The sequence below is a fragment of the Vicugna pacos genome, chromosome 19 (assembly GCF_048564905.1).
Source record: "Vicugna pacos chromosome 19, VicPac4, whole genome shotgun sequence".
Taxonomy (NCBI): domain Eukaryota; kingdom Metazoa; phylum Chordata; class Mammalia; order Artiodactyla; family Camelidae; genus Vicugna; species Vicugna pacos.
The window spans coordinates 19,002,837-19,028,075 of NC_133005.1; the positions used below are offsets into that span (position 1 = coordinate 19,002,837).

General features: G+C 42.9%; 1 protein-coding gene and 1 long non-coding RNA gene across 3 annotated transcripts; both read right to left on the reverse strand.

Annotated features, from left to right (window-relative positions):
• Positions 1–201: 201 nt before the first annotated feature.
• LOC116279130 (uncharacterized) lies at positions 202–7,208 on the reverse strand. The gene is made up of 3 exons (XR_004188476.2): positions 7,129–7,208; positions 2,561–2,616; positions 202–310 (listed from the first exon to the last, which is right to left on the reverse strand). It is a non-coding gene; the product is annotated as an uncharacterized lncRNA (long non-coding RNA).
• Positions 7,209–14,804: 7,596 nt separating this feature from the next.
• Positions 14,805–24,811, reverse strand: BMP2 (bone morphogenetic protein 2). 2 transcript variants are annotated; one of them, XM_006207373.4, is made up of 3 exons: positions 24,672–24,811; positions 23,146–23,495; positions 14,805–15,766 (listed from the first exon to the last, which is right to left on the reverse strand). In XM_006207373.4, exons 2-3 carry the CDS (start codon positions 23,486–23,488, stop codon positions 14,922–14,924), a joined length of 1,188 nt encoding a protein of 395 aa, XP_006207435.1. In that variant the 5' UTR covers positions 23,489–23,495; positions 24,672–24,811; the 3' UTR covers positions 14,805–14,921. The 2 variants fall into 2 exon arrangements, with proteins under 2 accessions (XP_006207435.1, XP_072799935.1); XM_072943834.1 differs by lacking the exon at positions 24,672–24,811 and adding an exon at positions 23,794–24,125.
• Positions 24,812–25,239: the final 428 nt, after the last annotated feature.

A 25,239-nucleotide genomic window follows, 5' to 3' on the forward strand; every position in this document is an offset into this window, starting at 1 on the left:
TGGCCTTTCTACTCTGCCATCTTGGCCAGTCTCTTTGCAAACCTTTTGTTATGCCTTCTGGTATAGAACAAGGGTAAATAGTATGGGGAAATGACACAAATTATCCAAATTTAGACTAAATACTAAAACGAATGTTGAAATGAGATATTCTTTTGTTAACACAGTACCTCCTGATTCATTAGACAATACAAGAGCACACGATTTAGATTTGAAAGGACTTGTAATTCTTTTTAAGAAGTTTTTCTGAAGTATGTTTGCATCTTTCTAAATGTGTCTTGCCCTTTGCAGCACTCAGCAATGGCTCTGCATTCTGGAGAGGGAGTGAAGACACTTGGTTAGATGCCTTTCTGAATTCCACACATTCACCCCCAGATTGATGGCTCTTGAGAGAAACTGTTATCTCCAAAAGAAAAACTTCAAATGGAAGACTTTAAAACATTAAAAAAAAAATACTCAGACATGTGACCCCTGGCATTTGCCAATTCTAATGCCTTAAAGAAGCAACATTTTTGAAGTTAGAAGGACTAAAAGCCAATCTCACAGCAGTCAATGCCAGTGTAAAGTCTTCGTGGAAAAACCCCCACCCCCGCCCTCCCAGCTATTTATCTGCTGGATAGCAGACCTCAGATGGCTGTCAGAGTCTCAGTGAGTTCCTGTGACAGGGCTAATTCCCAGCCCTCATTTTTCCATCCCCCTTCTCTTATCAGGCAGAAATACATTTATTCCTTCTGGGGCCCGATTTCTGGAGATGACAATTAGCCTTATGGAAGCAAATGCAAACTAGTAACTGAGATTTCTCAGTTGCCCCTAAACTCCAAACCTGCCTCTGGCCAAGCTCACAGGACAGAATATTCCTCTCTGGCCAGGAAGTTTATGTGTGGCTGCCTTTTTTTATGAGAGAAGGATACTTCAGAAGAAGAACAGAGAAAGCAGGAGACAAGCATTCTCACCCATCTTTCCTTTCTCCAAGCAGAAAGTGACGTGTGCTTCACATAAAGGAAGCCCATGGAGCAAGACCTATTGCTCTTTCCCTGGTGATGAAAGTCACAAGAGTGTGTTTCGCCACCTGAGACAACTTTGAAAGCATCAGTGCCGCCAGTGATGTAGCTGAGTGGCCAGAACACACCATGAACAACTTAGGAAAAAAACAAAAACTCTGCAGCTAAAATGTCCACAAAAGCCTAGAAACTGTTGCCTTCCAAGAGACATTTTCCCCACCAAGTTCGGTGGGAGGATTAGGAGAAAGCTCAAAGACAGGCATTCTAGAAGATTCCAGAACAGTAAGTACCGGAAGTGGGACCCCCAAATCGCTGGGTAAAATCAGAACTGTGATGACTTTTGATATTCATGGAAGCAAAGAGAATTTTCCATAGGAATAACTCTACCTTTCCCTCATTCTTCCCTGCCAACCACCCTCTGCTGGGCCCCGTATTCTTTTGAAGAATGTACGCAGTTTTGTCCTCCCTCAATTCCTGCCATACATGCCAGTCTGAACTCATAAGTACTGGATGAACCAAGATGGCTACAAAAGGACCAAGTGAATAGGCCAGTTCACTGTTCCTGAAAGGTCTTTCCCATCTCTCATCCCCTCTTGATTTTAGACTCAAGAAGTTTTGAAGAAGAGGGGAGGGTATAGCTCAGTGGTAGAGCATATGCTTAGCATGCACGAGGTCCTGGGTTCAATCCTCAGTACCTCCACTAAAGTAAATAATTAAATAACCTTAATTACCACCCCCCCCCAAAAAGTTTTGAAGAACGGTGTTAGTGGTCAGAACTACAATGGGGAAAGAGGGCTTGTGAATGCTGTATCTCTTAGGAAATATATTCAAATTAGGAAGCGTTGCTTAGGAAAGTTAATTCTCTGAGTTCATCATTGCCTTTTCAGTGTCTCAAGAACTCTAGATAATGGTTTAACAGAGTAGTCCCAAATCTTTTTTGAAATACCAAGCAATCTAGAGAATTTGCAGAACCAGGAGTGTTCAGAAGAAAGTATTACAAACTTTCATCACTGCAAAGTGATGAAGATTTTCCACATCCTTCCCATTTCTATGCAAATCTTTAATCAAGGAAGCGGCAGTGGTTACTAAATGTCTCTTAAGCTGCAGGACACAGTATGAATAATCGAAGTCATTCATTTCTAAGATGAGACATAAATGAGTAACTGAAGATCAGGTAGTCAATCTGTCAAAATTAACAACATTTCAAAGTTCAATAAAATCCCCCTGAAAAATCCTAGCTTTGTGATTTTAAACAGTTGCTGCTTCCAAGCCAAACAGTAATCCCTTAGTCTTCCCCTTGGTAACTGCTACTTCCTCCCCAACCCTACCACCCTTACTCCCAGTGTTTTTCTTTCTAACAAACAGAGAAAGAAAAGGAAAAGCAAAATAATAACTGTTTAAAATTCCAAGGTTTTACTTCAAGCCAAGGCCACATTTCTAAGCAACTTTGATCAGGTAAATTACCTCTAAGTGTCTCAATTTTTCCCTCCAGAAAACTGAAATAGTGTTTCACCTTTGATCTGCAAATTCGTAAGTGCATTCAGAGATTGAATGATGCCTACCTGCTGGGGTTTCTGTTTCCAGGAGGATGGAGCAGACATACTTCTCCCCACTCCTCCTGCGAAGTTCAAGTAAAAACAACTAAGCTAAAAACAAACATAAGAAGATCTGAAAGGTGGTAAAAGGAAGGCAGGTCAGGGGACCTTGGGATCTGAAGAACATAGGTGGTGAGTTCCCTGAGGTTTCTTTGCACATCATATATCCCAGACTGGAGACTGGAGAAGTGGTACCCCACCAGCATCAATGGTCATAGATGAAAAAAAAAAAAAAACCCAAAGGAAAGCCTATTCTCTCTGGCAGAAGAACAAGGAAAGGGGTAATCTAGAAAGGTTAAAAATATATACATATAAACCCAAAAAACCCGAACTTTCAGATAACAATCAGTCTATTTCAGCCAAGCAGCATAGGAAAAAAAGAAAAGATTGCAGTCCATCCCCTACCTCTACCAGCAAAGGCCAAGTGGAGAGCCCAGACATTCACCCTTGGCAGGTTGAAATGAGCTGCTCCACCCTTCTCTCCCCCAGGGTTTGTCTGAGGAAGCCTCATGGACAGTCAAGATTTGCACCAATATTCAATAGTAACAAGAACCAACCCACCATGTCAGCGGAAGCCACATGGGGACCATGAAATCCCACCCCATCCAGCAGTAACAAGGAGGTCCTCCCCCCTTGGGTGTCAGCGGAGGCAGAGTGGGGAACATGGACTTCCAATCTCACATGTCAGTAAGGTGGTGGCACCCCACACCTTCACCTACCAGGGCACCATCAGGGGAGGCCTGCTACAACACGAGATTTAAATAAGATCTAGAATCTTATAATACCCAAACTATCTGTGTTTCGATAAAAAAATTATCACTTACTATACCAATAACCAGGAGAAACTCAAATGAAATGGGAAGGGAACCGTCAGGTGCTGCCCCAAGATGATACAGATGTTAGAATTACCTGACAAAGATTTTAAAACAACCACAATAAGACTGCCCAATAAACACTGATAAACATACCTTCAATAAATGATTAAATAGAAAATCTCAGCAAAGAAATAGAAGACGTGAGGAAAAAACAAGTGGAAGTTAGAGAACTGAAAAACAAAAATAACTGATATGAAAAACTCAACAACAGAAGGAACAAGGCAGAGGAAAGAATCAATGAACTTGAATAGGACAATAGAAATGACCCAGTCCAAACGATGGAGAGAAAATAGACTGGAAGCAATGAGTAGTCTCAGGGATATGTGGAACTATAACCAAAGACCCTGTTGTCAAAGTTCTAGAAGGAAGGGAGAAAGAGGATGAGGCTGAAAAACTATCCAAACAAATAATGGCAAAAATATTCCCTAAATTTGGCAAAAAAAAAAAAAAACAAGCAAGTTTGATGGGGTCCAACAGATTCAAGAAGCTGAACAAACCTCAAACAGAAAGAAAAGCCAAAAAAAAAAAATCTATTCCAAGACACATCATAGTCGAACTTCTGAAAACTAAAGACAAAATCTTGAAAGCAGCCAGAGAGAAACGGTGCATCACTTACAGGGGAAAAGCAAATCAAACGGCAGTGTGTTTTTCACCAGGAACTATGGAAGCCACAAGAAAGGGTCAAAATACTTTTTAAGTGCTGAAAGAAAAGAACTCTCAACCCAGAATCCTATACCCAGGGAAAATATCCCACAAGAATAAAGGGGAAACTTTAGACAGTCTCAGATGAAGAAAAACTAAAAATGTGTTGCCAGCAGACCTCCTTTAAAAGAACTGCTGAAGAAGAGGGCAGGTTGCTCACAGGTGCAGGGTGAGCGCTGGCCTGGCTGCCCTGCCTCTGGTGGAGTTGCAGCCATTGCCAAGGCCAATGGGGATCTTCCCATCCCCTCCCTGTGGGCAGGGGGTGCCCCAGGAGGAGTGCAAAGCCCCCTCCCCAGCCAATGCTGTAAATAGAAGGGAAATGATACAAGGACTCTTGGAACATCAGTAAGGAAAAAAACTCCATAGAAAGAGCAAATATCTGGGTTAAACACAATAGACTTTCCTTCTCCTCTTGACTTTTCTGAACTATGTTTGATAATTGAAGAACATAGCATAGCACTGTCTAATGTGATCGTCAATGAATGTAGAGGAAATATTTAGAATATCTGTATTATAAGTGGGGATGAGTAAAGAGACATTCAGGGAGGTCAGACTTCATGTTAGTTTGGGATGGAAAAAGATACATGATGTAATATATTTTTGCATATGATTTATACATGAAGCAAAAATTGATAGACTTGAAAGGAAAAATTGACAAATCCACAATTATAGTTGACTATTTCAACACCCCTCTCTCAATAATTCTAGAAAAACTAGACAGGAAGTCGAAGGTAGAGAAGAATTCAACACCACCATCAACAACAAGGTATTTAAGATCTAAAGATCATGGAACACTCCACACAACAACAGCAAAATTCACATTTTCTTCAAGTACCTACATAGCAAATACCAAGATAGACCAAACCTTGGCAATAGAACAAATACCAACAAATGTATAACATGTGAAATCAAATAGAGTGTTCTATGACCATGCTGCAATCAAGCTAGAAATCAGTAGTAGAAAGGTAAAAAGAAAATATTCAAACACTTGGGAACTAAACAGCACACTTCTAAACAATCCAAGGGTCGAAAAGGAGATCTCATTGAAAACAAAAATGCAAATTAAAGTACAACATGTCAAAATTTGTGAGATGCAGATAAAGCAGAGTTGAGAGGGAAATTTGTAGCACTGGGTGCTTATGTGAAGAAAGAAGAAATGTCTCAAATCAATGAACTAAGTTCTCACCTCAAGAGCACAGAAAATGAAGAACAAAAACCCAAATAAGAAGAAGGAAAGACATAACAAAGAGCAGAAATTAATGAACTTGAAAATAGAAAGAAAAATAAAAAGGAGAATCAATGAACAAAGTTTGGTTCTTTGAAAAGATCAATAAACTCTACAAATCTCTAGCAAGATTAACAAAAAAATAAAAAAGAGAAGACACAATTCTGGAAGCAGAAGCCATCACTGCAGACCCGGCAGACATCAAAAGGATAATTAAGGAGTATTACAAACAACCCTACACATAAAGTTGACAACTTAAGTGGACCGATTCCTTGAGAAGCATAAACTAGCATGGATCACAAATATGTAAATTAGATCATGTGACTAGCTTTATAATTATTTAGAAATTGAAATTGAATTCATAATTAAAAACTTCTCCAAAAAGGAAATCTTCAACCCAGATGGTTTCACTGAAGAATTCAACCAACTGCTCAAAGAAGAATTGATGCTAATTTTATACAATCTCCTCTAGAAAACTCAAAAAGAGGGAATACTTCCTAAATCATTCTGTGAAGCCAGTATTACCCTTATAATGAAATCAGAAAAACTGGAACCAAAAATGAAAAACTGCAGACCAATATTCCTAGTGAATATGGACGCACACATCCTTAATAATATATTAAGAGAGAGAATTCAGCAATGTATAAAAGTATTTCACCAAGAAGGGATTATTGCATTGATGCAAGCCTGGCTGAATATTTGAAAATCAATCAATGTCATCTACCACATTAACAGACCAAAGGAAAAACATCATATGATCACAGCAATTGAAGCATCAAATGCATGTGAAAAACCCTCAAAACACAGTGGGGGAATTTCTCCAACTTGATAAAGAAGCATCTTTTTAAAAATACCTACAGTAACATCCCACATCGTGGTGAAAGGAATTCAAGATAAGAGAAACATTAAGATGAAACAGGCTGCCTAACTCTTGGTCAGCATTAGTGAGAAGATGAGCTGGGGTGGGGGCACAGGGGTAGGACAAATGCCTCCTTGTCCTTTTTCTTTTAATTATTTTAATGAAGCATTTGTTCACCTGTTTCAGAGCAGAAAAGTGTATTCCACCTGGTGAATGTTTTAATTCCTAAAAAGTATTAAATAACTGTTTCAGCCTCTGAAATTCCATATGAAATTAACAATGAGTCACGAGAAAAATGCTAACGTCAAAATGAAAAGCAAATGAATCATGGCTTCTGGCTGCAAAGCAGAAGCACTTCGCTCTGGGCTGACAGTCTGCTGAAGGCCAATTGTCTGCCACCCCTTTCCACCTCCTGCCACCCCCACCTGCTGGAGTGGCCCTTCTCCCAGCATCGCAGAGGCTGGGTATGGACAGGAGGAAGCAGGTTCTCCCCTACAGTGAGCATTTTTCTCTAAGGAAGTCCGTGGATTACACATTTCCCTAAATTCAGACCTTCAGCAGAGTTACAGCTGGTCCAGCGAGCTCTCAGATTGGTGACAGCCTGGGACCAATTCCCTCTCCTGTTGTACCAAATCGGGTTGGCTTTTCTAGCTCCTCTTTCGCAAATGCACTTCCTTGCCTCCACAGAAGGTCCTGATACCCAGAGGAACGGAGAAAGAGACAGAGGGACACAGAGAGAGAGAGAGAGAGTACTGAATGTAAAACAGAAGTCTAGGAAAATTCTAATTGTTGTTGGAAGATTAGGTAAGTGATGAGGAAAAAATAAATGTATCAGTTTCCACTTCTGCCAAACAAGGACCACGACTCAACTTACCTCGTTACTGGACAGCCTATGGTGTCCTTTGGGACCCAGAAGTCAGAACCCCACAGATCCACTAGGAAGGAACCTTCTAGAGAGTTCTGTTTTGGCAACAGCTGCTATGGAGGGAGATTAATATTTTTACACCAATGGGGTTGAATCACCACCATCTCCCAGAACATTCTAGAAATGGTCCATAACACACGGACTTGTTCCCATCCCCCAAGGCCCCCATCCCCTTAAGGAAATGTATTAAGGACAGCAGTGCTAACACTTCCAATGTCCTAACTTTAATGATTCTAGGAACAGGGGCTCCTTGAGACACTGCCCACCTTGTGTGAGAACGCACCTGTGTTTGAGGAATATCTAGCCACCCCCTCTCTGCTCCTTCATGCCATGTACTGAAAAGCACCTTAGCGAATTCATGAGGACACCAAGGTAAAGGGGACGTGCAGGCCTCAACGTGGCCCAGTCAGTGAACGTGATATTCCGGCATTAAAGGTGCTCGCAAAAGAGAAAGATAACCTGGAGTTCGCTTAGACATCATTTCATAGGGCATCTTTCCAGAGGTATATTCCCCAGGAATACATTTTCCTTTGGGTTCCCATTGCTGGTAAGAGGATTCTAGAATTCTTAGCCTTCAGTTGCTTTTTTCGGTCAAGTTCTTTCTCCATAGTTCAATAAAAAGAGCTATCAAGAGTAACGTCAGTGCCCTTCTACACAGGTAAAATATCCTGCAGCATCACCAAGGAAGGAGACACTGTGCCATGGCGGTATTTAAAAATAACCCCTCTGCTCATGAAAGCTGCACTGATCTCACATGTGTATTTTTTATACCACAAACAGCCCTTCACTTCTCCAGTTCTCCCCATTTTCTTTTATTTAGCCAAGTGATCTGCAGGTGGGAAATACACGCCAAATCCTTTGAGATGAAGAAATATTGACTGGGATGTTCCCCTGGGCCTATTTTCCTAGTTCTACTTAGCGCATCTGTTGTCATGAGATCTGCAGCCTGAGTCATTTCAGGGCCTTGATGCTTTAGCATCATGATTGTCGTGCCTCATAATATTGACAAGTATGCTGGTGAGGTAGGTAGGTTTGCTGGTTAAAGCAAGTGGTTGAGCAGCATTTAAGTCAGAAGTAAGGTCTCTTTATAGGAGAATGTTTTGTCACATGTAATAGGTACAGGCCAGATGGGCTTCAGAGGAGCCTAATTTCCAAGACAGTCTGCAGTGAACACACCTCAGGGCTCCCTGTTTGATCCCCATGCCAGGAAATCCTGTGTGTAAATGATTCAGTCAAGTTGGTCAAGTTTTCCATGGATGTGACCGAACTGCAGCAGAGAGAACCCTGCAAAGAGGAGACACTGAAAGGCAGCATCTCAGAGGAGGAAGGAGGGGAAAGGGCAGACCTGAAGTCAGGAAAGCGCGTCAGCTACAATTGTGTACACTTGCAAGATGAACTTGTGAACACACGTCCAACTTGGCAGACGTATAAAGATGGGGTATTTAGAACGCGCTCCTGAAACATCACTGAAAGGATGATGATTTCAGTGACTTTGATTTAAAATTAGACTTTTAAGAATGTTTTTTAAACATTTCCAGTACTATCTACCAAAACACCAATGCGGCTTCCTGGAGACAGCATTCTCCATAAACTGAAATCTTGTGTTTCTGAACGTTGCCTTGAACAGCGATCTTTTCTCTACCTCTTTGCCTTGCAACAAACGAAGCAGCTGGGAGCTGGAGCTGACTTTATTAGTGATTTAAAACACACCCTTGGAAACGAAGCTGGCTTTTTTTGTCCATCCAGGTGGGAAGTATGTTCCAGCAAATGGGAACAACACTTAAGAAAATTCTCAAACAGATAATGCTTTAAAGAGCTCGACTTCAGCAAACCTTTCCCCAGCCACCTCTGCAACAAAAGACCAGGGTCTCCTGGTAAAAGAGCTAAGCCTTCCATATAAAGACGAAGATAAAATAGTCCTGCAGCCAAGCTTCGACATCTTTAAAAATGCCTTTTCAAATCTTTAACTTTTGTCTGCTCGGTTGTCTAGCAACCAAGCGACCAAAGAAACTCCACCCAAAACAAAGCGAAACAATGCAGACACTTAACTTCATGAGTGTGTGTGTGTGTGTGTGTGTGTGAAGATTCACAGCGTGCAAAGACAGAAACTTGCTTTCAGACAATTAAACCGAAAAGGTCCTGATTGTAGATGGCAGGAAGGGAAGCTGGCAGTGAGTAAAAAGCAACTTGAAAATGCGTAATGTGGAATGAGGGTATAGTTTCCACACACCGGGGCGAGAGCAAGGTTTACACTCTTAAGTAATAAAAACAAACCATTAAGCTCGGCCCAGCGCTGTCAGGAAGTATAAAACAGTTCTTGAAACTTTGCAGTTACTATACAAAAGCTTTTCATAAACTCTGTTTCCTGATCTTCATTAAACGCTCACATCGAGTTGCCATGGGGCAATTAGCTTGCCTCCTGAAATCAATAAAAAGTCAACAATTTGGAAATAGTTGTACAGTAAGATAGTTCAATAATTATTCTCTCATAGTGTTGTGGCCAAGCGGTTCCAGGGTAAATGCAGTCCAGACGAGAAGCTTTAAGCAATCGGAGGTTTGCAGAGAGGTCCCCTCACAGGACGCACCGCGGCGGGAATGCAGCCCTGGCGCTGCTGGGAGTGGGGCCCGGGAGCGCGGGGCAAACGCGGGCTCCAAGTGGCCGTCAGGTCAGTGCCTGGGGCACCTCGGAGGGACCCAGCCCAAAATGTGGAGGCTGAAACCAGATGATAAACCCAACGGATAAAAATTAGTGATTTACACACAGCATTTGGACCCCAGACAGGAATAAATCAAAAAATTATGTCCCTGGGATGGAGATATACATACATATATATAAATATATGTGTGTGTGTGTATATATTATAGAGAAAAAAGAGAAAAAGAATATATATGTGTGTGTGTATGTCTATATTTATAAAGTGTGTATTTGAAATTAGAGATTCATTCATTCCAGCATTTCTTCAACAAATACTCAAATCTGAGTTGCTTGTAAGAAACCTTCAAAGTGCTTCCCTGAAACAGGAAAATGAGGCTATTAAACAGATGACCTTGTCTAGGACATTTTGCTAAAAAGGAGAGACCAAGACAAAGTGATTTCTTTGCTGAGCCCCTTTGAGGGAAATCAGGTCTTTTTGCTTTTCCTAGCCTGAGCCCATTCATTTCAGCACCTTATTCGAAGCCATCCTTGGCATCACGAATTCCAATATCCACTAAATCCAACCTCAAATACCAGCTGGGGAAGCTATATATTACCCTCTAGGCTCAATGGTGCTGTGCAGTGAACTGTCTTAGAACTTGGGGGGAAAAAATCAAGCATCATTTTTAGCATAAACAAATGCTTCAAATGTATGACATCTTTTTGCTGCCTTCAAAGGGAAAATTTTTAACTCAGACGCTTGGCACTCAGATCACACGGATCAACTCAGTGGACTGACTTAAGCGTTAAACTTTTTAAAAGTACGTTAAGGGCTTGCACCTGCTCCCCCATCCACACAGATGTACTGACACGCATTTGACTGAACTGACTGCGTACGTGCCCAAGCAAGCCAGCCGAGCAGATTTTACAAGATAGGCAACCAAGTGTTTTCATGTCTGAGGGTGGCTCGAACACAAAATTGCCAGTCATCTTGTGGGGGGAAAAGAATGCCTTTGAAAAAAGTATTGAGGACATCGTTTCAGAGAAAATGTGTCCAAAATGTCACCCCATGCACAGGATTTGTTTTTCTTTTCCGTGCTCCTCCTTAGAGAGGGACCTAAACTCTGTCCAACTTTCTCCTGCTGTGATTGGGAAGAGTTCTTAGAGCCTTTCTCTCAACATGTAAGACCTTGGGCTGGTGGTTTAAGGACAGCTTCACCTGGTAGCGTGTCAGAAATGCAGAATCCCAGGCCCCGGCTCTGGACTCCTCGAACAGAACCCATGTCATAACATGATCCCCGGGGCTCTGTGTGCACGTTAACGTCGCATCCTCCCGCAGGCAGTCCTGGTGATTTCGGACGCACGTCAAAATCTAGGAAGTTTTATTTAGAGCATCGGTTCCCTAGTGAGGTAGCAGTTCACTTTGAAGTTTGCAGGGCAGGGAGATGGTCAGAAAACTCTGCCCCAGAGAATACCATAAGGCTGTAATTTATGTCAGTGGGGTGGAGGAAAGAGGAAAAGCAATTTACCTGAGTGAAACAGACCTACATTTATCTCCCATTTTACTCTACCCGCCCCCTGCAAAAAATAAAACAGAAAAGGAACAGAATAGCGCCGGGGCATTCTTGCTTCTTTGTGACTGCCCATCCATGTCACACTTATTCTACATTTAAATTGCTCTTTACTGCAAGGCTATGTTTTTTTTGCTTTATAATAGATTGGTGGTGGGGGTGGGGGTGGTTAGTGGCATCTAACATTCAGTGACCTGATATCTTAACACTAATATGACTCTAAATAGAAATATACTATTTTTAAAAGCGCTTTGAATTGCACAAACGATTTTTCTACCTCCAGTGAAAAATTGAGGAAAACAATATGGGACACTTCCGATTAGCTAGTATTACGTCCCTTGCTCCACAGACCAGCTTGAGAGATCACCTCTCCACTCTTGGCCTCTTAAGGTACAATTTAAAGCAGCAATTCGGGAGTCTGAGATTAACAAAAGTTAGCCACTATATATATACATATAAATAAAATATATATAATACTATAATATATATTATATATACTATATATATATATATTTTAAAAATAAAGCAGCAATTGGAGTAGAAATTATGAAAAACTGGAAACAGACAAATTTGTAAACCACTCATCTTCCTCCTCCCCAGTTTTGAAGACAAAAAAAAAAAAAAAAGTGAACAGAGCAACCTGGGCCCGCGATACAGGGTAAATCCATGACAGGGAGGCACACGCAGCCCAGACAGGCACCAAACCAGATGACACAATTCAAATCAACGAAAGGTGATGTCCCCAAATTCAGAAACTTTCTACATTTTGTTTTTAAAAAACCAACTCTAAAAGGATCCAAAGGTTCCTACAGAATAGTGACTGAAGATTCAAGAAGATAGTCAGTCAGTGTCATGGGGTTAGTTAAGACACTTTCTTCTGCAGAATGAAGGACGTGAGCAAAAATGCAAGAAATGGAGAATATATGTCAGATATTCTGTTTCTCAAATGAGCTGCCAAGAGCTCAGAGTCCTCAACTCTTGCAAATTTCTGAAACCAAACGGAAAATGCCATCATCTATATATGTAATACATATATGTGTATCTTCATATGCTTCATATGTATATTTATATATATTACATGTCTCTATATTTACAGATATATTTGTGTATATATTTCTGTATTTACACATTTGTATATATATTTACACATATATTTGTATATATATTTATATATATTACACATATATGTCTATATAGATTTATACACGTGTATATATCATGCAAGAGAACCCATTTGAGAACCATTTTAACCAAGACAATCAGAACCAATGAAGCAGAGATGTAGAAGGGATGAAACTGCCATTGTAGGGAAATTCTTGTGCTGTTCTTTCACATTCTCATCTACAGGCTTTGGAGGTGAGAAAACATAATTTTTTAAGATGCGAAGACTGTGTGGGGGACAGAGGCGATCTCACCCTCCACACATGGGTGTGGTACCAATGATACACAAGAACAACAGGACAGGGATAAAAAGAAACAAAAAGACTTTAAAAGTGGAAGGTGTAAAAGAGAACTGGTCTGAATTTAAAAGTGTGATCTACATCATCTCAAAATAAACGCTAACCCTATCACACCCAAAATGTAACCCAAAATGTAACATGGTCGTCACAAGTTAATTCCTGGGAAGAACTGATGATAACAGTCTGGTCCTTTACCAAACACTTTTTTGGGGCGGAGGGTAATTCTAAGGCAGTGCTAGGAAAGGAAGTTAGAACGAGGCCTCACCAATCACAGAAGGATCAGAGGTGACACAACGTCCCAGGAATTGACCTTAAGACACTTCCACTAAAATAGCGGGGGGCGTTCTGGGTTCCCTGGCCACGCAAACAGACCCACCAAACCCTTTCTTGGGTCTGATTCCAACCTGAGCACAGAAGCCCTGCCACCGCGAAGTGCTCATTCTGAGCGGCCTAATTTGGCTTCATTCTGTTTGGGCTTTCGTCCAGTTGGCAGATGTCCTTGCAGAGGCTGATCTCAGACACTTTCCCTTTCTAATTTTTTGGCACGGTCGCCCCTGTTACATGGCATATCATCTCTGAAACTTTATCTTGGCTTCCCCAGGTTCTGCTTGTTTTGGAGCTTCAGTTTTTCTCTTAAATCTTTCTGCCCTGAAGAGGTTCGTGTGAAACGCTAAACCACTGATATTCCCAGGAATGATCCAAGGACTTGCCTGCAAATTTCCAACCATTCCTCGCTCGTCCCTACTTTTCTCCATGAACGAGTAACCTCAGAAGCAAAACACACAAACACAAGGTAATCTTTGTGAACGCTGTACAAATGCACCATTTTCTCTTACGGTTGGACTTTATAGAATGAGATGCCAGAGCTTTGATATTTATTATCTGAAATAGGTTTAACATTTGGAGAAATGTGTTCAAACACACAACCTTGGGAAGAAAAGCAAGCTGATCCAACAGAGGACAGGGGTGGGAGGAAAACACTGATGGGCACAGGTTTCCTGTGTGTTGGGCAAAGTGAGAAAACCGTCTTTCTAAGCATAAAGGGCGCCCAAGTGAGGCAAAAGGTAACTAGAAATTAATTTCAAATTCTTCATGAGGGCCACTAGATACCAATTTTAAATATACATGACCACAATATCATTAATGATGAAATCTTACGTTTTATTTAATACTTTGGCCAGACCAGCCCCTTTGAAGGGGTCACTATAGTTTAGGAAAGAAGAACAAACCATCATTCACTTCCCTGCAGGTTCATTGTTTGCCTAATTATTTCTATCGGTCCTGCTTTATTCTTTCTTCAAATTAAGGGGTGGGGGAAGGGTTTCTAGATCAGATCAGCAATGTCTGGTTCTTATCCAAATATTCCACCTAATAAGGACGTAAGTTCTCATGGACTGGACAATCACTCTGCAACATTCCTGAGAATTGAATAATATAATAATCTTGAAAGTCAGCAGAGTGGATTATCCACTTTTGTTTTTTTCTGGACTTGAACTTGTGACCTTAACAGTAGCACTGCAAAAAAAAAAAAAAAAAAAAAAAAAAAGCAAATGTGCTAAGCACTTTGCCAGAGTAACCTTCCATGTAGACTTTTCATCTTAAATACACACAACTGAAAACAACTACAATTTTTTTGGAAAATTATGTACAAACCCAATACTTCTTTTGATTACATATAAATACAAATTAGCTATTTTTCCTAAAAAGTGGTTATAATAGTAAATAAATACAAAATAAATCTGACCATTATACTTCATGTGCTGGGGTTGAACCCATATAAAATGTACAACTAAATACATTTTAAAAATCTTTAAGGAATAATTCTCTGATTAAAATATTTGTTTTCCCAACTTCTTTTTGTAGATATAAATATATTTTCAAAATAGCTGTGTTTTTTTTTTTCTCCATTCCATTCCATAAATAAAGTCTTCATTGGGAAATATTAAAGTGTCAACTTGGTTTTGTTTTTTTTTTGTTTTTTTGTTTCTTTTTTTTTTACTTTTTTCTAAAATATATATATATATGTATATATACATATACATATATATATATATATATATATTTTCTTTTGCTGCGCTAACGACACCCACAACCCTCCACAACCATGTCCTGATAGTTCTTTAATACCACCTTTTCATTTTCGTCAAGGTACAGCATGGAGATGGCGCTGAGCTCCGTGGGGACACAGCATGCCTTGGGAATCTTAGAGTTCACTGAGTTGACCAACGTCTGGACGATGGCGTGGTTAGTGGAGTTCAGGTGATCGGCCAGGGGAAAGGGACACTCCCCGTGGCAGTAAAAGGCATGATACCCCGGGGGAGCCACGATCCAGTCATTCCAGCCCACGTCACTGAAGTCCACGTACAAAGGATGTCTCTTACAGCTGGACTTAAGGCGTTTCCGCTGTTTGTGCTTCGCTTGGCGCTTTTCTCTCTTGTGGAGGGGGTGTCCCTTCCCATCGTGGCCGAAAGTTACTAGCAGGGGCCTGATCTGTGACCAGCTGTGCTCATCTGGGTGCAAAGACCTGCTAATCCGAACGTGCCTCCTGGAGGCCCCGTGGCCCTCCTCTGGGTGGGCCACTTCCACGACAAAGCCGTGGTTGGCCAGCCCCTGCGCGGTCCACCTCATCACCGCGGGGGTGACGTCAAAACTCTCCCACCTGCTGGCGTTCGGGGTCACCAGCCTGGTGTCCAAGAGTCTGGTCACTGGGAACTTCGAGTTGGCTGTCGCAGGTTTTAGAATTTCATAAATATTAATTCGATGATGGAAACTGCTATTGTTTTCCAAAGTTTCCTGCATCTGTTCCCGAAAGACTTGAAGTTCTGCCGAGGTGACAAACTCTTCAGTGGGGATAGAAGTCAAATTAAAGAAGAATCGCCGGGTTGTTTTTCCACTCACTTCTGGTAGTTCTTCCAAAGATTCTAATTTGAGATGAAGAAGGGGGAAAAAAAAAGAGTCATTCAGTAAGACAAGTAAAGATAATCTGACGGAACACGAGGATTTACGAACCTCACTTCGGGATTTGATTTAACCCACGTAAAAGTCTGCAACCAGAAAATTTAAATTCCCCCTTTAGATAAAAAAGGATTCTCCCTTTTCTGTACATTTATGCCAACATGCCTACCAGGAAACAAAATTTCACAATTCATTGTTATGCTTTTAATCCAACACATGAATACTGCTTCCAGGTGGCTGTAATAATGGGGGAGATGGTGAAGCATTTCTTTGGAATTCACAGACTTTAGGGCAAAAAAAAAAAAGAAAAAAAAGTCAGCACTATAGTTAGTCGAGGTCTAATGAGTGAGGATTTGAGGAAATTATTGCATTTCTTAAAAAGAAAAAGGCTTTAATGTCAATCCCTTAAGCGGTATTCTAAAACATTACTCTGCAATTTAGATGATTTACAAATCTCGATATACAGATTTCAGTTTCCTAATTAAAGACTCTGAAACTCAACATCAGCGATGACATTTTGCAAAGTACACCCTACTATTTTACTCAAAAGTCCAGAGACAAAGGCATTTATAGGGATCTACTTCTTTGGGAACGTAAGGGTGGTACCAGGACACTGTAGTAATTAAGGCTAGACAATTTCAAGAGAAGTAACTTCCCAACTCTGTTCTCTCACCTCCTTATGACCTCAAAAATCAAAATCTCATTTCAGATGCTTCTGGAAGAAAAAAGTGACTCCCCTTTGCTTGTAATTCCTTTATCTTTAAAAAAAAATAAACCTTATTAAAAATATACACCTACTCAATAATAGGCTGTAGGATAGAAATAAAACCCAAAAAAAGTATAAAAATCTTCAGAAATACCATTATGATATTCACAATCCAAGGGTTAATCTATTACAGAATAATCATTTTATATCTATTATCATTATTTCAAAATAGTCATTCAGTGGGCTATACAAAAAAGTTCTTTCTGATTTAAAATACTAGAATTTCAATTTTAAGGAGTACTGTTTTTGAAGTAAACAATAAAACATAACATATCACACTGAATGTTGCGCGGTCCGCAGATCATCAAAGGTACACATTACCATTAAATTGAGAGTAAACAGCACTAGAATCTGACCTATCTGGGTTTATTTTCTTCTAGCTTTACCATATCCTGTCATCTCGCTGTCCACAGATTTCACCTGCTTCATTCAGGATCCAACCTGAGTGCGAACAAAGTCTAGCTGGCCATATTTCCATGTCATCACCCTAAGAGGAAACCCTATTTTCATTCATTTTATGATGGTATTTCTCCTAAACCCAGTAGTTATGCCTTGTTCACAGAACTGAGATGCCTCAGCAGAGGACAATCACATCAGATCACTCGCTCAAAGGTTCTACCGGTGTGAACCTTCACCGTCAAAGCTACAGTCACCACTGCAAGCTAAGTGAAAAGCCAGAGGTCAACAGGGACAGTTTATACCGAATTATGGAGGAATGCTTTAATGCGACGCTTCTCCAACTCTAACCTTCAAGCACAACACCTCGGACGCCTTAAATCTTCAAAAGCAGATTCTGATTCAGTGGGTGAGTCAAGGGTGGGGCCAAGATTCAGCATTTCTAGCCAGCTCGCAGGCAAGGGGATGCTGTGTGCTGCCGAAGCGCCCTTTGAGCGTAAAGGCTTTAAAGGGCGTTTTCACATTCAAGTATCCGTTGCCAGAAATTTTTTGTTAAATAATACAAAAATGAATAGATGAACCATTAGCGTCGGCCAAAAAATACGAGTTGAGGCCATAGGTGAGCAGCAGACTCAGAACAGGAAGATCTAAACCTCAGGTATTTGGACAGGGAGCCATCAGGCTTGGGAGCGGGTTCTCCACCAGCCTCTGGTGCCCGCACACCTGCACCTGGAGGGGTACCTTTCGGGAGCCGAGCACACTCTAAACCCCACTGTCAGCTAATGGTACTCGGGGCCAGGCACTATTTTTAAAATAATCCTCCCACCAATCTAACCAGGGCTTTCCTTCGTGGCTTTGAGTATCAAGCACCGTGTTTAGCCCTTTCTTTCCCCTCCTCCCTGCAACTCAGGAGCCCTCTGATGTTTCTGCTGAAGGCTTTCTTGCAGCAGAGAAGCCACCAGCTAGCAGAGGAAAAAGAAGTGTACGAAAATCAGCGGCGTCCTCTAGACATGATGACACAAAGCCTGACTGGGACCCGGGCGACGGACTTCGCTGATACCAGCACACCTAAAAGCATACTCTTTTCTTTGAAAGAAGGGGAAGAAAGGCACATTATGCGGGGCATTTGCTGAACAGCAGGGTTAACAAAGGTGCCCAAAGAAATCACGAATACAACAAAACTGAATTCAAATCCATAAAAACAGAAATTATAAACACACACACACACACACACACACACAGCCAGGATAAAGATGAAGAAACAATCTCCAATGCAAGCCTGAGAGACAAGTAAAGTAAAGAAGATGGGTATAAAAGTGGCATAAAATGGAGCAATAATCCTCCAAAAAGACCAATTAAAGACGGAATTATATAAAACTGCCGCCATTCAACTGGATTTAACATAAAAAAGCAATTTCACGTGCTTCAAAATCTCATTGGAGGTAAGTGGCAAAAAGGATAATCACTTGCAAAGGAAAAAAATTACACTATTAAAATATTAACGAGTAAAGTGAAGATCCTTCTCCAATTTTGCAGCTTCTTCTCAGTCAACCTAATCCCTGAAGGACCCGTGTCCCTCCTTAATACAAAAAGGCCTCCATGACAACACCCCTGACTGCAGACTTAGGTCACAAGAGATAAGTCAGAAGGTCCCCCCAAACCCAAGAGAACAGCTGGCCAAGGTTAGGGCACGTACCACCCTTTCCTTTGATCTGCAAGGGAGCATGACTTGTCTCTTGAAGAGAGAAAAGAATCAGAACCTATCTGCAAGGAAGTAAAGAAAAAAAGCTGCAAACCATCACATCAAGCCGGGGAATTCTGAAAATACAGCCATTTACCTAAATAGGTAATGTATGCTTTTTTGGAGGCTTATACAGTTATTAATTCTCTGTAAATAACCTTTGTTGAATAAGCTGCACTTGCCAAGGGATTTGAGGATTCCAGCCTGTCTTAGACCTGGGTTCCTGAACTTCTAAGTCCTTATCCAAATAGACGGAACTTTGGCTGCAAAAATGAGAGAAAGTAAAGAAAAATAAGGTAACAATGACATTCGACCTCTCCTCCAAAAGTGAAGTTCTAACTTAATCATCCACACTGCCAATTATTCATCTGCAGCTAACTAATCCAAAAGATGGACTGATTCCCTTCGTAGCATGGGTCCGCCTAGCCTCTCATCCCTAGATCAAGGGAGAATAGGACATAAGGAAGGAAGTCACCATGACCATGACTGAATGTTTGTGCCAAGTGTGGCACTAAGAATTTTATATCAATTATCTTACGATGAATCGATTAGAGAGGAACTATGACTAGCTCCATCTCGGAAATGAAATAGTTGGAGCTCAGAGAGGTTTGGTGACTTTCCTAAGGTCACAGAGCTAGTAAGCGAAGAGCATAGCTATGAACTTGAGTCTACAGCAGGTCCCAAGTTTCTGGCCACTAGACGGCACCATCTAACATAGGGGAGGAGTCAAAAACTCAAGCAAAAGCCAAAACTATTAGAGGTAGATTTATATTTAATACAATGATAACCAGAGTGTGAGTTCTGTCCCAACTAAAGGGATAGAAATATACTCCCAAGAATGGTGGAGAGAGCAGAGAAAATTAAGTAAGCAGAAAAGTAGGGTGGCAGGGACCCCTGGGACACACAGATCTTGCCTGGAACCAAGATCTTGATATTTTGTGGCTGACTTTAGTCCAACAGCGTAACGAGTTTTAGCAAAAAGTGAGCTGTCATTATATTTTGAGAACTTGGAAACACTCTCTGGACCAAAACATGCCCGTTAAGGAAGCAACAACAGAAACCTGGGAATGTTCTAGCAAATCAGTAAGGCTGGAAATCGCTACCCTGAAATAAAAGTAGCAGAGGATAATAAAGAATATCTTCCACAATATAAAATAATGATAACAGAATGGATATATCAAGGCGGGGAAAAAAGATAAATTACAAAAGGTTAAAATGAATCAGCTAAAAAACAAAGACAACAAAGGTGGCAGCTAAAAGAGCAAGGTCACAGTCATTAACCCTGATTTGGCCTCTGCCCACCCTTAGCTCCAGCACCTCTGGAATGATCCAGTACCCTCTTGCTGTTGTCTACTTAGTGAAATACACAAAGAGCAACTCTAGAACGAGACAAAACAGCCCAATGAGTAGGGGTCAAGAGGGAAGAGAAAGGAAACATTTAAAAAAAAAGTAGCAGAGAAAACGTTAGTCCAAGAACTATCACTGGGCACAAAGCTTCCATCTCTATGAGCATTTCCAAACAGAATGCCTGTTCTACCTAATGGGGCCCTTTGTAATTACGCTGAGATACCTGAGGATACCAGGGAAGCACCCCAGGTGAGCACTTGGTGGCTTCCGAGGTGTATGCGTCCAAATCCTTTAGCTGCACTGGGAATCTGTGATACAAGTGCTCCTTCACAGGACAATGGTTGTTTCTTGAACTTTCCTTTTAAGTGGATATGGTCACGAAAATTACACTTATGGGAACAGGATTAATTTCTATTTCAAAGCTTTATTCATACATGCAAATAATTCAGTTATTTCATGCAAAACAAGAACTGCGTCCTTCAGAGTCTGGAGAGTGGTCCTTCCATATTCCAATCCGACAAGAAAGCATAAACAATTTTTTTTTTGTGGGGCCAATGAAGCCAACCAATTTCAATGTGTTTTTAACTGCAAGTGAAGCACAAAATGCTCTTTCCAGTTGGAGAAGTGACTTTTCTGCCCTCAGTGGCAGCTTTGAAAGGCCTACACAGCTGAAGCACTCTGTAACAACTTTGGAAAATAATTTTTGCAGCCCTTAAGCTCTTCTGAATAAAAGCCACTGGAGAAAGGACTAGACAAAATTTAATAGGAGAAATGAGAACAGGTAATTTCTGTGTCAGGCCACCTACCACATGTGGTCCCAACTATCTTCACACATTGGTTGAGAAAACTCTATTATGGTATCTCTTGTCTTGTATTTCACCAAATCGCCCAGATCCCACCCACAGATAACACCAACAGGTAATTCTTATAATCAGGTCCTTTGATCCTTTACCAAAGAAATGCCCATGAAGGCTCTATGAACCAAATTCTGCTCTTAAGCCTTCAGCCTTAATCACATGGTTTATTAAAAGATTTTTTTTTTTTTAGTGCCATGCATGGCACAGGATGTTTATAAAAACCAAATCCTGGGTTACACAAAAACGACATGGTCTTCAAAAAAGGGCAATTTGTAGCCTAATGATAGTCATAATAAGAAAAGAAGTAGACTCGTTGAAATTTGGGACAATTATTATGTAGCTTTTCTCTAAGCCATCTAAATGCATCAAGATCTGAAGTTACTGGCAAGTTGATTTTAAGCGGTTGCTAACTTCAGTAGTATTCTGTACATAACATTTACACTTTTAAAGATATAAATTCTGACATAAACTCAAGCATGCTACTTAAGTTTAAAGAGCACACGTATTTAATTTCTAGGCTGTTTAGCGATCAAGCCACTTTTAGAGGAAGGAGAAATATATATGCAGACTTCACTGATGGAATCCTCATGCAACTGACTGTTTTTGGTGTCAGATGACTTGAATGGTCTTTAAAGTTCTAAGAAACACACAGTACCTTCTCGGCCTTAAAAATAAAGACTGGTTTCCATGCTATATCTCCAGGAGAGGTAGCTGAAATAGCTATTCTTACTACTTTTCTATCCAGAAAAACAGTTCTAATCAGCATTGGCTCGGGATGACGAACGGAATCTATAATCACCCCAAGGTTATGAGGATAGAATGTACATAAACAAAAACATTCCTACATGACAACAGACAACTTCTGCTTCCAGTGGACGAATCCTGAAGTTGTAAAATGAGATCTTATTTTATTTCAAATCTGATTTCTGCTAGCAGAGGGCAGCCCACTTAGAAATGTGCTGGAAAATGAACTGATCATCAATTCAGTGTCGCCCTTCGCTGAAGAAGTACCTTTTGTTATGTGACCCGCCTTTGGGACTCCTTCCCACTATCAAGTGCTGTTCTCACAAATATGTCATCCTTCACACTGGGAGAAAATCCCTGGCTGTGACATTCCTGATTTGTTCATATCAAAGAGTAGATTGCCACTTGAAATTGACCACCTCAGCCCGGCAAGGCAAGAAAAAGGGAACTACACACCCAGTTCCCCAATATGCTACAGGTAGTTTATGATACACAACTTTGGACCCTTCTCTAGAACTCAAAGGAACCCGGGCTCTGTTTAGAATGTGTTAAGCCAGAGGGACATTTAAAATTGTAGAAAAAGAATCGAGTGGAACATATTTTTGACTAATTGCCCTAAGAACTCAGGTACAACAGATCTCAAAAGCTGCTCTAAGATATTTCAAATCTACTAAATGCCTTTCTGATGAAACAAGCAGAAATATCCTACCTTAGAAAAACCACATCCAGTATCATAAAAGAAAAAAAAAAAAGTCCACATTTCAATGCACATGAAGGAAAGCAGGCAGCTGCCGCAAAAGCTTTTATCTGAAGGCTGCTAGCCTTGTCTCTCCTCCGGAGTTCATCTCAGATTTAAGCACAAGACAAGAAAGTCATTGTGGACACAGTAAGATTGATTGTGGAATTGATCTCCCACGAGGATTAGATAGGGATTTGAAATCTTGCAAACCAGGCCCAGATCTACTGTAAATTAGAAAGACTTTGGGGCCCTGGGCTTTGATTTTTCAATACTATCTCTGAAAATTCTGCCCTTGGCCCTGTCTAGCCTGAAACCCTGGCTTAAGCAAGAGAAGCAGATTTATAGAGCAAAGGCTTCCCAACAGACGTAAAGGGATCCCAGTCTGCCCCCCTCCTTCTCATTCCTCCCCTATGGAATTCTTGCACGTTTAGCTGACTAGGGGCATGCCTTTTGCCCTCATCTTCCCCATCACTTGATTTCTCTCCAGTTCCTGGAGGAGGAGTCTCTCTTCTGGCTGCAAGCCAGGAAAAGGGTGCGGATTTACCAAAGGGGAATCCCTGGCTCCCCTCTGCCAACAGGCAGTGCATTAAAGCCAGGTTCCGAAAGGTTCTTCCAGAGGCAGAAATGGAAACTTCTGCAGCGCCCTGGCCAAGCTGCCCTTCCAGGGACGCCCGCAGTTTGCCCACGGTGGGGCGCTTTGCGGGAGGACTCCCCGCCTCCGTCTCCGCCCCCAGCACCCGGGCTCCACGCCTCACCTTCGTGGTGGAAGCTGCGCACGGTGTTGGCGAGGCTGGCGGCCCTCTCCAACCGATGGTCCGGGGCGGGCGCTCCCGGCTGGCCCGAGTGCCGGCGGTATAGGTCCAGCATGTAGGGGGGCACTACGGCGTCCCTGCTGGGGGTGGGTCTCTGCTTTAGGCCGAACATGCTGAGCAGCCGCAACTCGAACTCACTCAGAACGTCGTCTGACGGCTGGGACGAGGAGGGGCCAGCAGACGCCGCGAACTTCCTCCGGCCCAGCTCGGGAATGAGGCCGGCCGCGCCGCCCAGGAGGACCTGGGGAAGCAGCAACGCTAGAAGACAGCGGGTCCCGGCCACCATGGTCGACCTGCGGACAGGGCCGACGTGAGTCACGGAGTTCCCCGCCCAGCCCTCCCCTCTTCCGCCCCCGCGGCCCCGGTTCCCGCGTGGTCCACTTTGCCTCCTCCTCCAGGGTGCCCACCTGACTTACAACACTCACAGGGATGCTTCAGAGGAGCTGAAGCTCGGACGTTTGGGAGAATGGAAAACCCCTAGTTCCAGGGCCAGGTGGCTTTTCCTCTCCCGTGCTACTCTCAATCTGTCTGACAAGATTTGTCCGCGCCCCACCCCCACCCCCACCCCCACCCCTCGTCAATGACTGTCACCTTTTTGTGTGTGTGTGTGTGACACTCGCGCTGACAGCCAATGCAGGAGACCTGGGGAAACCACCGCTTGGTCTGACACCTCTCTGTCCCCTAAACTAACCCAAACACACACTGCCCAGCGCTCGCTTGCATATAAACACGCACAAATGGTGCATGTGACTTCCTTAGAAGCGCCGTATAGGACTTCCTGGTACACACGGTCTATAACTTCCAGAGCCAGTAAACTCAAGGGCACAACTTCCGAAGTCACTTGCCACCTGTGGCCCACGCCTCTAACTTCAGAGGTGTCAGGGCAAGCACTCCATTCCCAACCTCCCCCACCCCATGCAGTCAAGAAACACATGTGTCTTCCTAGGATTACGTAGATGACTAATATCTATTAATTCACGTGTCAGTACAAGGTGGCACTTAAGAACTGCCCCCTCGCATCCCTGGAAACAAACAGGGAGAATCACAACTTCTAATATTTCCCAAATGGGACGCGACTCTGAGTTCAAAGATCAGGTCTCCCGGAAAACTTCAAGTTAGAAAGGATCAGAATGGCAAGGCGTACAGGTTGGCCGCTAACGGGTGGAATCCAGGGGCCACCCTCTCGAAGTGATTTCTTTGAGACTTTAAAAAAAAATCATCTAAGTGTTAACTGCCCTAATAAACTGAAGGGGGGGAGGGAGGAGGGGCGGAGGAGTGCGAGCCAGGAGGGCAAAGCCGACGGTCGCCAGGGGCGGTAGGATGGGGGCATCCCCGCAGGGGCTCGGCTGCACGTGGACCAGCCCTATTTACCTCCGGCCGGGCCTGGACCTGGGGAAGGGCTCAGCCGCCGAGGCTGCCCGGGCCCCGCGCCCACCCCCAAGCCCTGGGTCCTGGCCCACGTCGTCTACCTTTAGGAGACCGCAGACCGTCTAAGAAGCACGCGGGGACACGTCCATTGAAAGAGCCTCCACATGGAAAAAGCTCTGGCTGAAGGACCTGGCGCAGGGACCGGGTTCCCTTCCTTCGCCGCCGCCTTCTCCTCCCGGGTGCCGGCCGGGCTGTCCCTGTCCTCACGCGGGGAACGGCGTCTCCGGGTCGGGCCCAGCGGAGGAGTGGACGGGCGGCGGGGTTCGCAGGCGGTGAGGCTGGGTCCGCTGGGGCAGAGGCACCGGCGCGAAGTAGGGAGCGCAAGTTATTCTCCCTGCAAGTTCAAGACGTCTCCAGCCAAGTGCTGACACACAACAACAGCGCGCAGGGGGAGGAGTGCGGGGCAAGGAAGGGAAGGGAGAAAGGAAAAGCTGGTGCTGTCGTTGTCCTTAGGCACCAGCGCCCGCAGGACGCGTGGCCCCGCGCGGGGCCGGCTCCGGGACTCGGGGGTCGAGGGTCGGGCGCTCGGCGCTAGCTCCGCCGCGGCCCATGGCTCGGGCCAGCCATCCTGGGCGACGCCGGGTCCGGGGAAGGGCGCAGCGGCGATCT